Here is a 14205-nt window from a genome sequence, read left to right on the forward strand (position 1 = left end):
CACCCCGGTCGATAGCGGGGGGCCTTGGGCTTTGGGATGGGGAGCCCGGGTCGACCAGCGCTCCGGTCGGCCCCGCGGCGGGTGAGACTTAACCCTCTGCCTGGGGGAGCCTGGGTCGACCAGCACCCCGGTTGACGGCGGGGCCTGGGGCCTGGGGCCTGGGGCCGGGGGCCGGGGACCGGGGGCCGGGGACCGGGGACCGGGGGCCTGGAGCCTGGGGGCCTGGGGGCTTCGGGCCTCGGGATGGGGAGCCCGGGTCGACCAGCGCTCCGGTCGGCCCCGTGGCGGGCGGGACTTAGCCTGTGCCTGGGGAGCCCGGGTCGACCAGCGCTCCGGTCGACGGCGGGGGCCCTGAGCCTCGGACTTCGGGTTCGGGCTCCCTGCGTGCGCCGAGGGTGCCGCGGGGCGTGGGGCGACCAGCACTCCCTTCCCCCTCCGGCGCGGCTAGCAGGACTTTGGTCTTGGGTCTGGCGGGTGCCGAGAGTTCCGGGACCCTGGCCGACCGGCGGGACTTTGGCCCGCCGCCTGCATTGTGTCTGGGGCCCCGGGTCGACCGGCAGTCCTTCCCGTGCCGTGGCCCGTTGGTTCTCGCACCCGTGAGTGATCGATCCCCTTTGTGTCGTCCCGACCCGTCCGTCCGACCGACCCACCCACCCACCCACCCACCCGGCCCGCTTTCCACCTTTTTTTGTTTCGTTTTGTTTTTGTTTTCTAGATTTTATTTGACGGAGACACAGCGAGAGAGGGAACGCAAGCACGGGGAGTGGGAGAGGGAGAAGCGGGCTTCCCGCCGAGCAGGGAGCCCGATGAGGGGCTCGATTTCAGGACCCTGGGACCCTGGGACCCTGGGATCATGACCTGAGCCGAAGGCAGATGCTTAACGACCGACCGAGCCACCCAGTCGCCCCCCCCCCCCCCCCCCCGCTTTCCACCTTGACCGTGTCTAGTCGTCCACCCGTCTAGTCCTCTTGGCCGCGCCTGGTCTTGCCCTCGAATGTGTTCGTCTGGGTCCCACACATGAACGGCCTCGTCCTTTGTTTCTATTTCTAGACAAATCCTACCACATCCCGGACCCCCGTCTAGAGAAAAAGCAAACGTTTTGGAGCGCTGGTGGCAAAACGCTCAAAGTTTCTCCACGCACCGACGGTGTCCGGTTAGACGAAGATGACGCAGGAACGGCGGGTTTCGCTTTGCGGACATTTCTACATCCGATCGGGGGCCGTTCTCACCGTCCCGTGTCCCGGGTCGTTGGGCTGCGGGCGCCAGGGTGCCTCACGCATTTCCAAGAGCGCCCTTGTCCGGAGCCGGAACCGGTGCAGCCTGGGTGGGTCGGAAGGCGCGTGCGTGAGGAGCACGTCCCCTAGCCGTGTGCAGATGTCCCCACCCTAGGGGCGGTAGGAGAAAGATCCCCAGAGGCCCCTCTTTGGCTAACGGCGCGCCCTGAGGCGGGAAGCGCTACTCTCCCAGGTGGATCGGGACCAGGCCGTGCACCAGAAAGGCAGGCGCTGCGTCCCAGGCACCCTGCGACCCCCTATTCGTCACACCCAGACTCACTGATTCACTGCACTGCCGTTTTTCGGGTGCCGCCCGCCCGACCGCTCGTGGCTTTTCTAGTGCCCAAAAGAGGTCGACCAGAGAGGTCCAGCCACTGGTGGGGAGGGTTTGGGAGGAATCGGGATGGGTGCTGCGAGGTTGGGGGGGGGGGGGGGAGAATGGGGCGGGCGGGGAAGAAGCTGGAGAAAGGCCCAGCGGCGAGGCGGGGCGAGGCGGGGCGAGGCGGGGCGAGGGGGGAAGGGTGGGAGGCGGGGTGTGGCTAGAGCGTGGGTTTCGGGAGGCAGTCCAGAGGCGGATGGAAGTAGGATGGAAATGATCCTCAATGATTTTTGAGGATCATTTCGGAGATGGGAACCTCTGTTCTTCCCTAAGCGCCTTCGACATCATCAATTCAACAAACTTAAAACCTTGAGATTCTCCATAGAGCTAGATCCAGAGAATGAGATCGATGGACCCACGGACGGAAATCAAGTTTCTCTTTCCCTGAAATGACCTAGGACACTCCTCTTCTAGTCAGCTCCTGTCCTGCTCCCCCACCCCCAACAACCTCTCATCGGACCTTCCCCTTTTGTCACCAGAAAGCTTTTCCACTCCTCCGCCTGGCCTGCGTTTGCTTGGCGTCTCTGCCAGACCCAGGCGGTGGTGGCCGACCGCAGACTCTCTTGCCCTCAAGAAAGGATTCCCGTTCTCGTGTGGGTGATCTTTTGTTTATCTCCACAGAGGTGATTAGTTTGGGGAACAAATAAAAGCACTCAGAATAAAAACCATGCCCAGTATCATGCACGCCCTCCTCCCCCTTCCCCTCCCCCCTCCCCCTTCCCCCCTTCCCCCCTTCCCCCCTTCCCCTCCTCCCCCCCTTTGATGTCTACATGAACCGACAGACTGCATGCATGGCATGCATAGATGGATGGATGGATGGATGGATGGATGGATGGATGGATCGATCGGTCGATGGATCGATGGATCGAACGGTGAAGAGAGCCAGGGTGAGGGTCCCGTCCATCCCTCCCTCCCTCCCTCCTTCCCTCCCTCCTTCCCTATGTCCATTACATTGTTTCGTCACAGATTTTCGAAGTGGAGATACAATTCGCATGCCATATTTCGCATACTCTTAAACGTGTGCCATTTGGTGGCCTTCTTTTTTTTTTTTAAGGTGGCTCACAAAGCTGCACAACCCTCACTGCAATTTCCAGAACATTTCCATCACCGCCAAAAGAAATAAACACCTCTACTACCCCTCCCCCCTTCCTGTCCGCGCCTCGCCCCCACCCACCGTCACGCTCACCCTCACCCTCACCCTCACCCTGGCTCTCTTCACTGTTCTCCCCCAACAGCCTCCGATCTGCTTGCTCGCTCCCTCCCTTTAGGATGGGGCTATTTCGGCTGGCTTTTTCTTTTGTTGTTGTTGTTGTTGTTGTTGTTGTTGTTGTTGTTGTTGTTCTTCTTGTGGTTTTTTTTTTTTTTTTAATTTTATTTATTTATTTGACAGAGAGAGACACAGCGAGAGAGGGGACACAAGCAGGGGGAGTGGGAGAGGGAGAAGCAGGCTTCCCGCGGAGCAGGGAGCCCGATGCGGGGCTCGATCCCAGGACCCCGGGATCATGACCTGAGCCGAAGGCGGACGCTTAACGACTGAGCCACCTAGGCGCCCTCGGCTGGCTTTTTCATACCCGTGGAACCCCGAGGCATTATGTCACCCTGGCTGTCGGGTTCCTTTTACTTAGTGTCATGTTTTTGGGGCTCACCCATGTGTTTCCATGGATCGGTGCTCTGCTCCTTGGTATGGCGTCCTCGTTTCCCACGAGGAGCCATTAAGATGAGTGGGACGACGGAATGATTTTCCCGTGCTACCGAGTCCCCCGACCCCTTCTCTTAAAACTTTAGGCCGTGGCTACTGGGTATTTACCCTAAAGATACAAATGTAGGGATCCGAAGGGGTATGTGCACCCCGATGTTTACAGCAGCCATGTCCACAATAGCCAAACTGTGGAAAGAGCCAAGATGTCCATCGACAGATGAATGGATAAAGAAGATGTGGTATATATATACAATGGAATATTATGCAGCCATCGAAAGGAATGAGATCTTGCCATGTGCAACGACGTGGATGGAACTGGAGGGTATTATGCTGAGCGAAGTATGTCGAACAGAGAAAGACATGTATCCTATGACCTCACCGATATGAGGAATTCTTAATCTCAGGAAACAAACTGAGGGTTGCTGGAGTGGGGGGTGGGGTGGGAGGGATGGGGTGACTGGGTGATAGACACGGGGGAGGGTATGTGCTCTGGTAAGCGCTGTGAATTGTGCAAGACTGTTGAATCTCAGATCTGGACCTCTGAAACAAATAATGCAATAGATGTTAAGAAAAAAAAAAAAAAAGAAGATAGCAGGAGGGGGAGAATGAACGGGGGGGAATCGGAGGGGGAGACGAACCATGAGAGACGATGGACTCTGAAAAACAAACTGAGGGTTCTAGAGGGGAGGGGGGTGGGAGCATGGGTTAGCCTGGTGATGGGTATTGAGGAGGGCACGTTCTGCATGGAGCACTGGGTGTTATGCACAAACAATGAATCATGGAACACTACATCCAAAACGAATGATGGAATGTATGGGGATTAACATAACAAAAAAAATAAAAGAACAGAACAAAACTTTAGGCGGTGGTAAAATAGTGTCATCTCTGAGGACAGAAGTCCTAGTAGCATCATCAGCAGATGGTGTGGAAAGGTGTGTTGCACGGTCTCATGTTGCCGCTTTTCTTTGGAAAAGGATTCACAGGCTACCCTGTACCCCTCGGGGCCATACAGATCTCATGCTCCCACACTGGTCCTGTGTCTTGGATCGCGTGGCGCCCCCTCCCCCACTGAGAGCTACCGCCGCTTCACCCTCCTAGGCTCACCCAGGAGGGAAATGAACAGCATAGCGCTCTTCCCAACAGGCAGGCCCAAGTCATTGACTGAGAATGTTTCAAAGCCGTTCCCAGATGCTGGCCATTTGGCCGGAAAGGAGGCAGGCTGTGGGGTTGGGGGTAGGATGCTGCCTCTGTCCTTCTGTCGCCGTACAAAGTGTTTTTCATGGAGGTCTGGTTGGCATAGACATCCTGCCCGGGGCCCAGGCGTTTTTCGAGCTTTTCGGTATTATTTTTTGCTGTTGTGGAAGGAGTCTCTACGCCCAACGTGGGGCTGGAACTCAGGACTCTTGAGATCAAGAGTCAGCAGCGTGCTGCTGGTAGAGAGCCAGCCAGGCGCCCCTGAGCTTTTTGTAGCCTAGGGAGAGAACAAACAGGTTTCGTGTGTGTCTGTGTGTCTGTGTGCGCCCCAAAACACACACACACACACACACACACACACACACACACACACACGTGTGCAGAAAACCAAACCAACAAAACAAACCAAAACCCTGTATAACCCTGCACCAAATGTTGAGGAAACAACTGCCCACCCTCACAAGAAACACCTGCAGGCTACATGTACAATGCACAGGGAGCCTATACTTGCAAGTGCTTACTTGCATGGGAAACATTTCACGATAACACGAGTCTCAGATGGCCCAAGTGGGGTTATTTTGACATGTCTGAATTGTGTACACAATTAGAGAAAGCCTGCTATGAGACCAGGTGATCAGAAACTAGGAAGCTCTTTGGTTCCCTCAGTGAAGTCCCGACTTTTGGGGAGGAACCAACACTCAGGGAGATGCTCTGGTCTTCATTTGGTTGGTTTGTTGCTGCAGCTTTTGGTATCTTTGCACAAAACCGACCCTGTTTCCATTGGAAATGGAAAACAACTGATGGATGGGATCTGTACTCGGTAATGCTGCCTCGCAGTTGGATTTGTTTTAATAAAAGGGGGAGATTTGAACATTGGGTCTTTCATGTCCTCTCCATTCATGTCCTCTCCACAAATAAGACTGAAACAAAGGCTAAAATTTGTTTGCATCTTGTTTGTGTCTGTGTGTCCGTATGTGTTACACATGTGAGGAATTTCCTCTACCTCCGGCTGCTATTGCTAACATCCATTTGTAAAGGAGCTCTATTTAATGAGTTTTATTTTTATTATTTTATTTAATTCATTTTTTTTAAGATTTTATTTATGTATTTGACAGATAGAGACACAGCGAGAGAGGAAACACCAGCAGGCGGAGTGGGAGAGGGAGAAGCAGGCTTCCCATTGAGCAGGGAGCCCGATGCGGGGGCTCGATCCCAGGACCCTGGGATCATGACCTGAGCCAAAGGCAGACACATAACCACTGAGCCATCCAGGTGCCCCGAGTTTTATTTTTATTAAAGATTCTATTTATTTCTTTGAAAGAAAGCGAGTGAGAGAGCACAGGAGCTGGGGGTGGGGTGGGGGGCATTGGGAGAGGGAGAAGCAGACTCCCCGCGGAGCAGGGAGCCGGATGTGGGGCTCCATCCCAGGACCCCAGGATCATGACGTGAACGCAAGGCAGACACTTAACCGCCTGAGCCACACAGGTGCCCCTATTTAAAGAGTTTAGAGGCAGGTGCTTGTAAAAATCGGGCATGGTAAAACTCAGATAAGAATAAACCCAGAGTTGCTGGAGTGGGGGGTGGGGTGGGAGGGATGGGGTGACTGGGTGATGGACACTGGGGAGGGTATGTGTTCTGGTAAGCGCTGTGAATTGTGCAAGACTGTTGAATCTCAGATCTGGACCTCTGAAACAAATAATGCAATAGATGTTAAGAAAGAAAAAAAGAAGAAGAATGTAGCAGGAGGGGAAGAATGAAGGGGGGGAAATCGGAGGGGGAGACGAACCATGAGAGACGATGGACTCTGAAAAACAAACTGAGGGTTCTAGAGGGGAGGGGGGTGGGTGGATGGGTTAGCCTGGTGATGGGTATTGAGGAGGGCACGTTCTGCATGGAGCACTGGGTGTTATGCACAAACAATGAATCATGGAACACTATATCGAAAACTAATGATGTAACGTATGGGGATTAACATAACAATAAAAAAATTAAAAAAAAAAAAAAAAAAAAAAAGAATAAACCCAGAAGTTTTTCAAGCTCACATGCTCTGGGATGAAATTCCCTACATTCAGACTCTTATGTCACTCCACAATAAAGATGCCTCAAGGGAAGGGACCCGAGGGACGGTCCAGAGATAGACAAAAATTTAACACACCTGACCTGACTCCCACTTCCCAACAGTCAAAATAATGAAGAAGAGGAGGAAGACAGGCCGATGCTGGAAATCTGAAACCCACTCCTCCTCCTCCCCAAGTACAGGCACCAGAACCGATGCCCAACCCACTGGCTTCCGGAGGGCTGAAAAGCCACCACAGACAAAGCCTATTTAGCAGAACGAGATGAAGAAAGGGGCGGGGGCGGAGGCGGAGGCGGAAAAGGAAAAAAAGAAAAGGTTCGTCCCAAACTGTAAATGTAAATCTGCCCTGGGCCTTGCCAATGGCCCCCTTGCCGCCTCCCCTGCCCCGTTTCTGCACCACTGGTGTGTGTGCCTGGAGCGCTCTACTCCCCTGCCGCCGTCTCAGCCGCCCTTTCCCCCCTCCCCGCCCCCCCCTCAGTGCCATGGGCTCCCCCTTCTCCTCCTCCTCCTCCCCCCCACCCCCTTATCAAGGAGCAAAAAACACCCCAAGCCCTTGGGCCACCTCCTTAGGAGGTTTAAATTGGAGCACCTCCCAAACTAGCAGGAAGGGGCCCGAGGGCTCCCCTGGTCTTAGACCGCCCGCTTCAGACTTTCCCCACAGGAGCCTGATAGGGGGGAAACAATCGATTGACTTTTTAGTGGACGCAGGTGCAACTTCTTTGGCGTTAAAGCCAATTTCAAGGTTGTTGATTTATTTTATTTTATTTTATTTATTTATTTATTTTTAAGATTTTATTATTTATTTGAGAGAGAGAGAATGAGAGACAGAGAGCATGAGAGGGAAGAGGATCAGAGGGAGAAGCAGACCCCCCACTGAGCAGGGAGCCCGATGCGGGACTCGATCCCGGGACTCCAGGATTATGACCTGAGCCGAAGGCAGTCGCTTAACCAACTGAGCCACCCAGGCGCCCCTGTTGGTTTATTTTAAAAAGACGTGGTTTTGGAGTTATCAGTGTCACACATAATACAAATAATCAGCTTTGCTTTGCTTTGCTTTTTTCTTTTCTTTTCTCTTTTCTTTTCTTCTCTTTTCTTTTCTTTTCTTTTCTTTCTTTCTTTCTTTCTTTCTCTCTCTCTTTCTTTCTTTCCTTCTCTCTCTCTCTCTCTCTCTCTCTCTCTCTCTCTCTCTCTCTCTCTCTCTTTCTGTCATAAAAGCACTTGGATTCGGTTCTCCCTGCGTTACAAGCCGTTGGGTGGGCAGTGGAATGTGCCACGCTCCCGTCACAACAGTGAGCCTGTCTTTGTGGTTATCAAAATATACCTCTCCATCACCTTTATAAAAACAAACAAACAAACCACTTTTGGGTGCCTGGGTGGCTCAGTCGTTCAGCGTCTGCCTTCGGCTCAGGTCATGATCCCAGGGTCCTGGAATCGAGCCCCACATCGGGCTCCCTGTTCATTGGGGAACCTTCTTCTCCCTCTGTCCCTTCCCCTGCTTGTGTTCCCTCTCTCGCTGTGTCTCTCTCTGTCAAATAAATAAAATCTTAAAAAAATAAATAAAAATAAAATTTATGAAATATATTCATACGTTTGCCAATCTAAAGAATTCTGGTGTAATAGAGAGTGCGCCACTGGTTACTACTAACGTTTCACCAGAGACTGAGATTTCTAAGAATTAAAATTCTGCCACATGGAATTGGGACTGCTACAAAATGATAACAAAAACAACTCCGTGTGTGAGAAGGTAGGAGACGTGTAAAAGAGGTACAAGAAATGAGAAAACATTTTTTTGTTGAGGGAAAAGAAAGTAATGCTGTACTGAAATGGGACTGGATATCTAAAGAAAGAAAACTTTAAGACCGAGTCTGAATGAAAAAGGAAATTGTGGAAGGGGTTTGTGAAGGAGAATTTTTGAAAAGGAATTTTATGCATGGTCAGGACTGACTAAGATTGGGAGAAGGCAGTTTGAAAAGCACACTGGTATAAGATTGAGATTTGGGTTTTCTATGTTAAAATGACAAGGTTTTCTTGGATTGTTAGTGTACTCTTTTTTTTTCTTTTTTAAGATTGTATTTATTTATTTGACAGAGAGAGACACAGCGAGAGAGGGAACACAAGCAGGGGGAGTGGCAGAGGGAGAAGCAGGCTTCCCGCTGAGCAGGGAGCCCGATGCAGGGCTCGATCCCAAGACCCTGGGATCATGACCTGAGCCAAAGGCAGACGCTTAACGACTGAGCCACCCAGGCGCCCCTGTTAGTGTACTTTTGATAAGAAATTGTAGACAAGGGGAACCCGGGTGGCGCAGTCGGTTAAGCGGCTTTGGTCGGTTGTGATCCCAGGGTCCTGGGATCGAGCCCCAGAGACCTACATCGGGCTCCCTGCTCAGCGGGGAGTCTGCTTCTCCCTCTGCCCCTCTCCTGGTGCTGCTTGTGCTTGCTCCCTGCCCCCACCACCCTCCATGTCAAATAAATTGATAAAATCTGAAAGAAAGGAGAGAGAGAGAGAGAGAGAGAGAGAGAGAGAGAGAGGAGGGAGGGAGGGAGGGAGGGAGGGAGGGAAGGAAGGAAGGAAGGAAGGAAGGAAGGAAGGAAGGAAGGAAGGAAGGAAGGAATTTTAAAAAAGAAGAAAAAATTTTCTTCACCTGCCCAGGAAAACAAGGTTTCTATATTCATTTTTATCAGGTCTTTAATTATGTAAGAAAACGAAAACTTCTCAATATTAAAGGAGCTCAATTTTGCTAACTGTATAACCTTCTGTAGAATCTCCTGTGGGCACCTTGGTGAAACAGATAATAAAGTTTTAAGTTTTGTAATGATCTGTGACCCTATGTAGGCACGTGCCTTGAAACCTTCTGAGATGTTTCTTGGTTGGTCGGTCGGTCGGTCGGTCGGTCGGTCGGTCGGTCGGTCGGTTGGTTTGGCCGGCTGGCTGGCTGGCTGGCTGGCTGGCCGGCTGTTCATTCCTTCCTTCATTCATTTTCAACAGATGCTGAGAAAATCAAATCCTAAATAGAGTCTCTTGACTAATTAATCTAGTCTATTTGGTATGTTAAGTTACATGGGAAGCACTGTCAAACAAATAGTGATAAGCCTTCTTAGATTACATTATGTGCGTAAATGCTGCAACTGTTCCAAAAATTATATGAAATTCCCAAATATTTTTTTTTTTTAAGAATTTATTTATTTGAGAGAGAGAGAGCGAGAGAGAGAGAGAGCGAGCAAGAGAGCACCAGCACGGGGAGGGGCAGAGGGAGAGGGAGAAGCAGTTTCCCTGCTGACACAGGGCTCAAAATCCCAGGACCCTGGGGATCATGACCTGGACCAAAGGCAGCTGCCTAACCGACTGAGCCAACCCAGGTGCCCATAAAGTTTTTGTTTATTTGTTTTAGATTTTATTTATGTATTTGACAGAGAGAGACACAGCGAGAGAGGGAACAGAAGCAGGGGGAGTGGGAGAGGGAGAAGCAGGCTTTCTGCGGAGCAGGGAGCCTGATGCGGGGCTCGATCCTAGGACCCTGGGATCATGACCTGAGCCGAAGGCAGACGGACGCTTGACAACTGAGCCACCCAGGCGCTCCTCTGAGATTTTATTTTTTAAATAATCTCTACACTGAACGTGGGGCTCGAACTCACAACCCTGAGATCAAGAGTCGTGCTCTCTACCGACTGAGCCAGCCAGGTGCCCCTGGAATGTCATCTCGAAGAGACACATGCGTAGACTCAGATATAATGAGACTGCTTTAAGAAAGTCAGATTGACTTTATGGAGCCAATAAAGCCCCTTGGAAATGTTGGCCTGATAACCTTGCTTACAGAGGTCCCCTCAACCTTACCAGGTGAGTGAAGAGTGCCACCTCCTGGCAGATGCCGGAACTTCAGGAAATTTGGAGGGCCTCAAAGAAGAGAGGAATTCACCCAAATCTACAAGTCTTGCAGGCGAATCTGATGGCAAATATTTGGCTTGGTTCTCGGCTTTAAAAAGGCAGTTAAAGGATCAATCTAAAATTCCTTATAAAAAGCTCCATCAAAGCAGATTTAAAAGAAGGAAAGGAAAAAGAAAAGAGAAAAAAGACCCCATATATGGTCAACTGCTATTCTTGCTGTCCCTACGTAGATGATTGGGCCAAGTTTGTTAAAACTGGACTTGTTTTACAAACAAATTAATCTTCATTTGGCTATCTTTGACAGGAATGAAGGTGACTTTAGAGAGAAAGATTATATTTCAATGACACACTTTTGTGAGTGTTAGAGTAATTATCTTTGAACGTTTGTTGTTTGCCTATAAAACTGGACTGGATCCTGGATCCTTCTGGTTTCCTTGAGTATCTGACTGTGACTCTTCAAACTAAGGTTTCCAACATTCTCCCATTCTCTTATCTTACAATCATTAAGAACTAAAACTGTCCTTTTTCCTGAAGTCTGGCAAATGAAAGCTGGACAACTTGAAATAAATTTCAGGGAAATGACCACAATAACTCATATATAGACAATCTTTGTGCCTGTTGCTCTATGAGTCACTCAAAATGAGACATTTGAACTATACACCGGAAAAATCCGTCAGATTGCCCCTGCCCACTCCCACTCTATTGGAGGATGCTTCAAGCCTGACATCTAGAGACCTTCTCACTGGCAGCACTCTGGACTTAGACGCCAGGTGTATCCCTTAGTTCCAACCATGAACCAGTGTTTTCCTTTTGTTTCCATAGAAATGCCTCTTATTAACTACGAGATCACTTGCTGAATGAGGCAGAGTCTATGATCCTTAATTCCACCTTGCTGCACCTGTATTAACTCCTCTTTGGAAAATAAGAACCCATATAAATAGGGGCACCTGGCTGGCTCAGCTGGTAGAACATGCGACTCTAGATCTCGGGGTTGTGAGTTCGAGCCCCACATTGGGTGTAGAGATTACTTAATAGAAATCTTAAAAGAAAAAAAAAGAAAGAAAAAAGAACCCATGTAAATAAAATCAAACACTAAGCTACTTGGCTACCAGAAGCCCTTCACCACCACTACCTCCCCCCCCCCCCCAGGGGAGGGGCTCAGACTAATTTACTGATCTGTATTCTTGGATACCCACCGATATCAGATCAATTTGAGAGAGAATGAGAGAATTGGGTTTGACTCTACTGTTACTATTCCTTAGACTACACTTGGGGATAAAATCAATGGTGTCATGTAGTACCAAACCATGTAGAAAAATAACCAAGTTCTCAGATAAGGAACTATCTCTGAGACCCCCTCCCTTAGCACAAGGGACCAAAAGTTGCGACCTGCACTGTCTCAGATCCTTCCATTCCAAAGCCTCCACTGCACCTTAATTCAGCTTGAAGCAGTTAAATAAAGAAGGCAGACCTCTGCCCATGTTTCATAGAAATGGAATGCAGGATGGACAAGGGGAAATTTTAACAGGGAAAAATGTAGCATGTCTGACTCCCTGTTATTTTTATTCCCTTTTAACCTGTAGGTTGAAAACTTCTGTTTAGCCCTGAACATAGCCATGTTACAGCTAAGATTTACAGAAACTGTTGTTTGCCCAAAACCTACCTCCCCTGAGGAGATGGAAGAATAGCCACAGCCATCATCATCCCAATTCCCTAAGACTGAGGAATGACCATAACTTGGTGGTGGGTGGTGGTGGTGGGGGGGGGGGGGGGGGGATTGAAACCGTGCCCCATAAGGTTAATGAGGTTGATGCTAGCAGAAAGCTTAAAGCTTGTTTTTCAGGGAACTGTTTCCCCCTAATCAGCTATTGTGTCTTTTCAGGCCCTGCTACCAAATACTGGCTGTCTCTGCAGAAGTCTGGACTCAAGGTCAACTGATAATGGCTGCAGCCTATGAACAAGCAAGGTCCTGATTCCTTACCTGAGAAAAGGAGCCTAAGACCCCATCCAGGTTGTACCAGCTCTCAGAGCATGCCCACAGCCTCTTCTCCTTGTCCTCAGATAACCTCCTGACATCAGGGACTCAGTTTTGCCTCATTCACATGTCAGGTCTCCACCCCGAAGTAAACATGGGAATCTACGGTACATATGTTTCCTGAATATACGTGCTCCATCTTTCGCCATGAATAATCATAAATGTCCCTGCCCTTTTCCTTTTTGAAGTTTGATTGTTTGTTTTTATTTATTTATTTCAGAGAGAGAGAGAGAGAGAGAGAGAGACAGAGAGACAGAGAGAGAGACACACACAGAGAGACAGAGAGAGAAACAGAGAGAGAGAGAGAGAGAGAGAGAGAGACAGAGAGCTTGTGCGCATGGGTGGGTGGAGGGGCAGAGGGAGAGGGAGAAGACTCCCCATTGAGCAGGGAGCCCCAGAGGGGTGGGGCTCGATCCCAGTACCCTGAGATCATGACCTGAGCTGAAGGCAGATGCTAAACCGGCAGCCACCCAGGCGCCCCTCCATTCCATTTTTTTTTTTTTAAAGAGATAAACATTACATACTTTATTTTTAAAAATTCATTCATTCATTCATTCATTCATTCATTCATTTTTCATCATCTGTGGTCCCAGTGTAGGGCTTGAACTCAGGACCCTGACTGAGATCAAGAGTCATGTGCTGTTCTGACTGAGCCACCCAGGTGCTCCCCTTCTGTTCCATATTTTAAACAACCCTGGGATCACGGCTCAGAGTCACAATTGGCCCAATGAGACTCACATTCACCCCTCTGTGCAGAGGTGCCATCTGTGGGGCTGGTTCCTGTTTGTCCATCTTCCTTCCTCCTCTTACTGGACAGGAAGGTGGTGTGCGAAAACAGCCAGTGACTATGTGGAATGAGACCGAGGATTTCCCTTGGGAAGCAGTTGGGAGAGGGAGGACAGGTCGATGGATAATCAATAAACTTTTTTTTTTTTTTAAGATTGTATTTATTTATTTGACACAGAGAGACACAGCGAGAGAGGGAACACAAGCAGGGGGAGTGGGAGAGGGAGAAGCGGGCTTCCCGTGGAGCAGGGAGCCAGATGCGAGGCCCGATCCCAGGACCCTGGGATCATGACCTGAGCCGAAGGCACATGCTTAACGACTGAGCCACCCAGGCGCCCCAACAATCAATAAACTGTTAATGTTGCTTTAGAGGAGTGTGCTTGCTGGGCCCATAACTCGGTGGATGAGTTAGAACAGTCCCTGTCAGGCCTCCCTTAGCCCTTAGCCCTTAGCCCTTATCACTCCATGCTTGTGTTTGGCCTCTGACCGCTAAGATACCACCATCATGTGTTCAAGGTCCTCCTCAGACTCAGCCAGCCACACCATGCCACACCCTCCTACCTGCACACCCACCCCTGGAAGGCATTATAGTAAGACATCATCCCCCACATTCATGATTCCCAAAGGGTTTACTGGAGTTTCCTGGGTTAGGAAAAGGAGGGGACTCTTTTTGCCCCCAGATGAGGTGAGCTCTTCAGACACCCTCTTTCCCCTTCCCCTCCTCCCTCCCTCCCTTTCCTTCCTCCCTCCCTCCCTCCCTCCCTCCCTCCCTTCCTTATCTCTCTCCGAAATTTGCAAGCTGCAGCCTAAGGGTTAGGGGGAGTTGAGGAAAGCCATTGAATGGAGGGAAGCTCCAGGCTCTGACTTTAACAGAAAGCT

General features: G+C 50.2%; 1 protein-coding gene and 1 long non-coding RNA gene across 3 annotated transcripts in view; one reads left to right on the plus strand and one right to left on the minus strand.

Moving 5' to 3' along the window:
• Positions 1 to 6937, plus strand: part of LOC144381189 (uncharacterized) — a 22840-nt gene extending 15903 nt beyond the window's left edge. Inside the window, exons 2-3 of one of the 2 annotated variants that reach the window (XM_078068027.1) lie at positions 1051 to 1324; positions 3044 to 6937. In XM_078068027.1, coding sequence (XP_077924153.1) covers positions 1051 to 1324; positions 3044 to 3164 — 395 coding nt within the window. In that variant the 3' untranslated portion in view covers positions 3165 to 6937. Of the gene's footprint in view, positions 1 to 1050 lie in introns of both variants that reach the window. The other variant, XM_078068028.1, reaches the window with a different exon arrangement.
• Positions 2342 to 14205, minus strand: part of LOC144381190 (uncharacterized) — a 118480-nt gene continuing 106616 nt past the window's right edge. The window contains exon 2 of the long non-coding RNA XR_013446054.1: positions 2342 to 2385. This is a non-coding gene — a long non-coding RNA (uncharacterized LOC144381190). The remainder of the gene's footprint in view (positions 2386 to 14205) is intronic.

This window comes from Halichoerus grypus, chromosome 2 (genome assembly GCF_964656455.1).
Source record: "Halichoerus grypus chromosome 2, mHalGry1.hap1.1, whole genome shotgun sequence".
In the NCBI taxonomy this organism is placed as follows: domain Eukaryota; kingdom Metazoa; phylum Chordata; class Mammalia; order Carnivora; family Phocidae; genus Halichoerus; species Halichoerus grypus.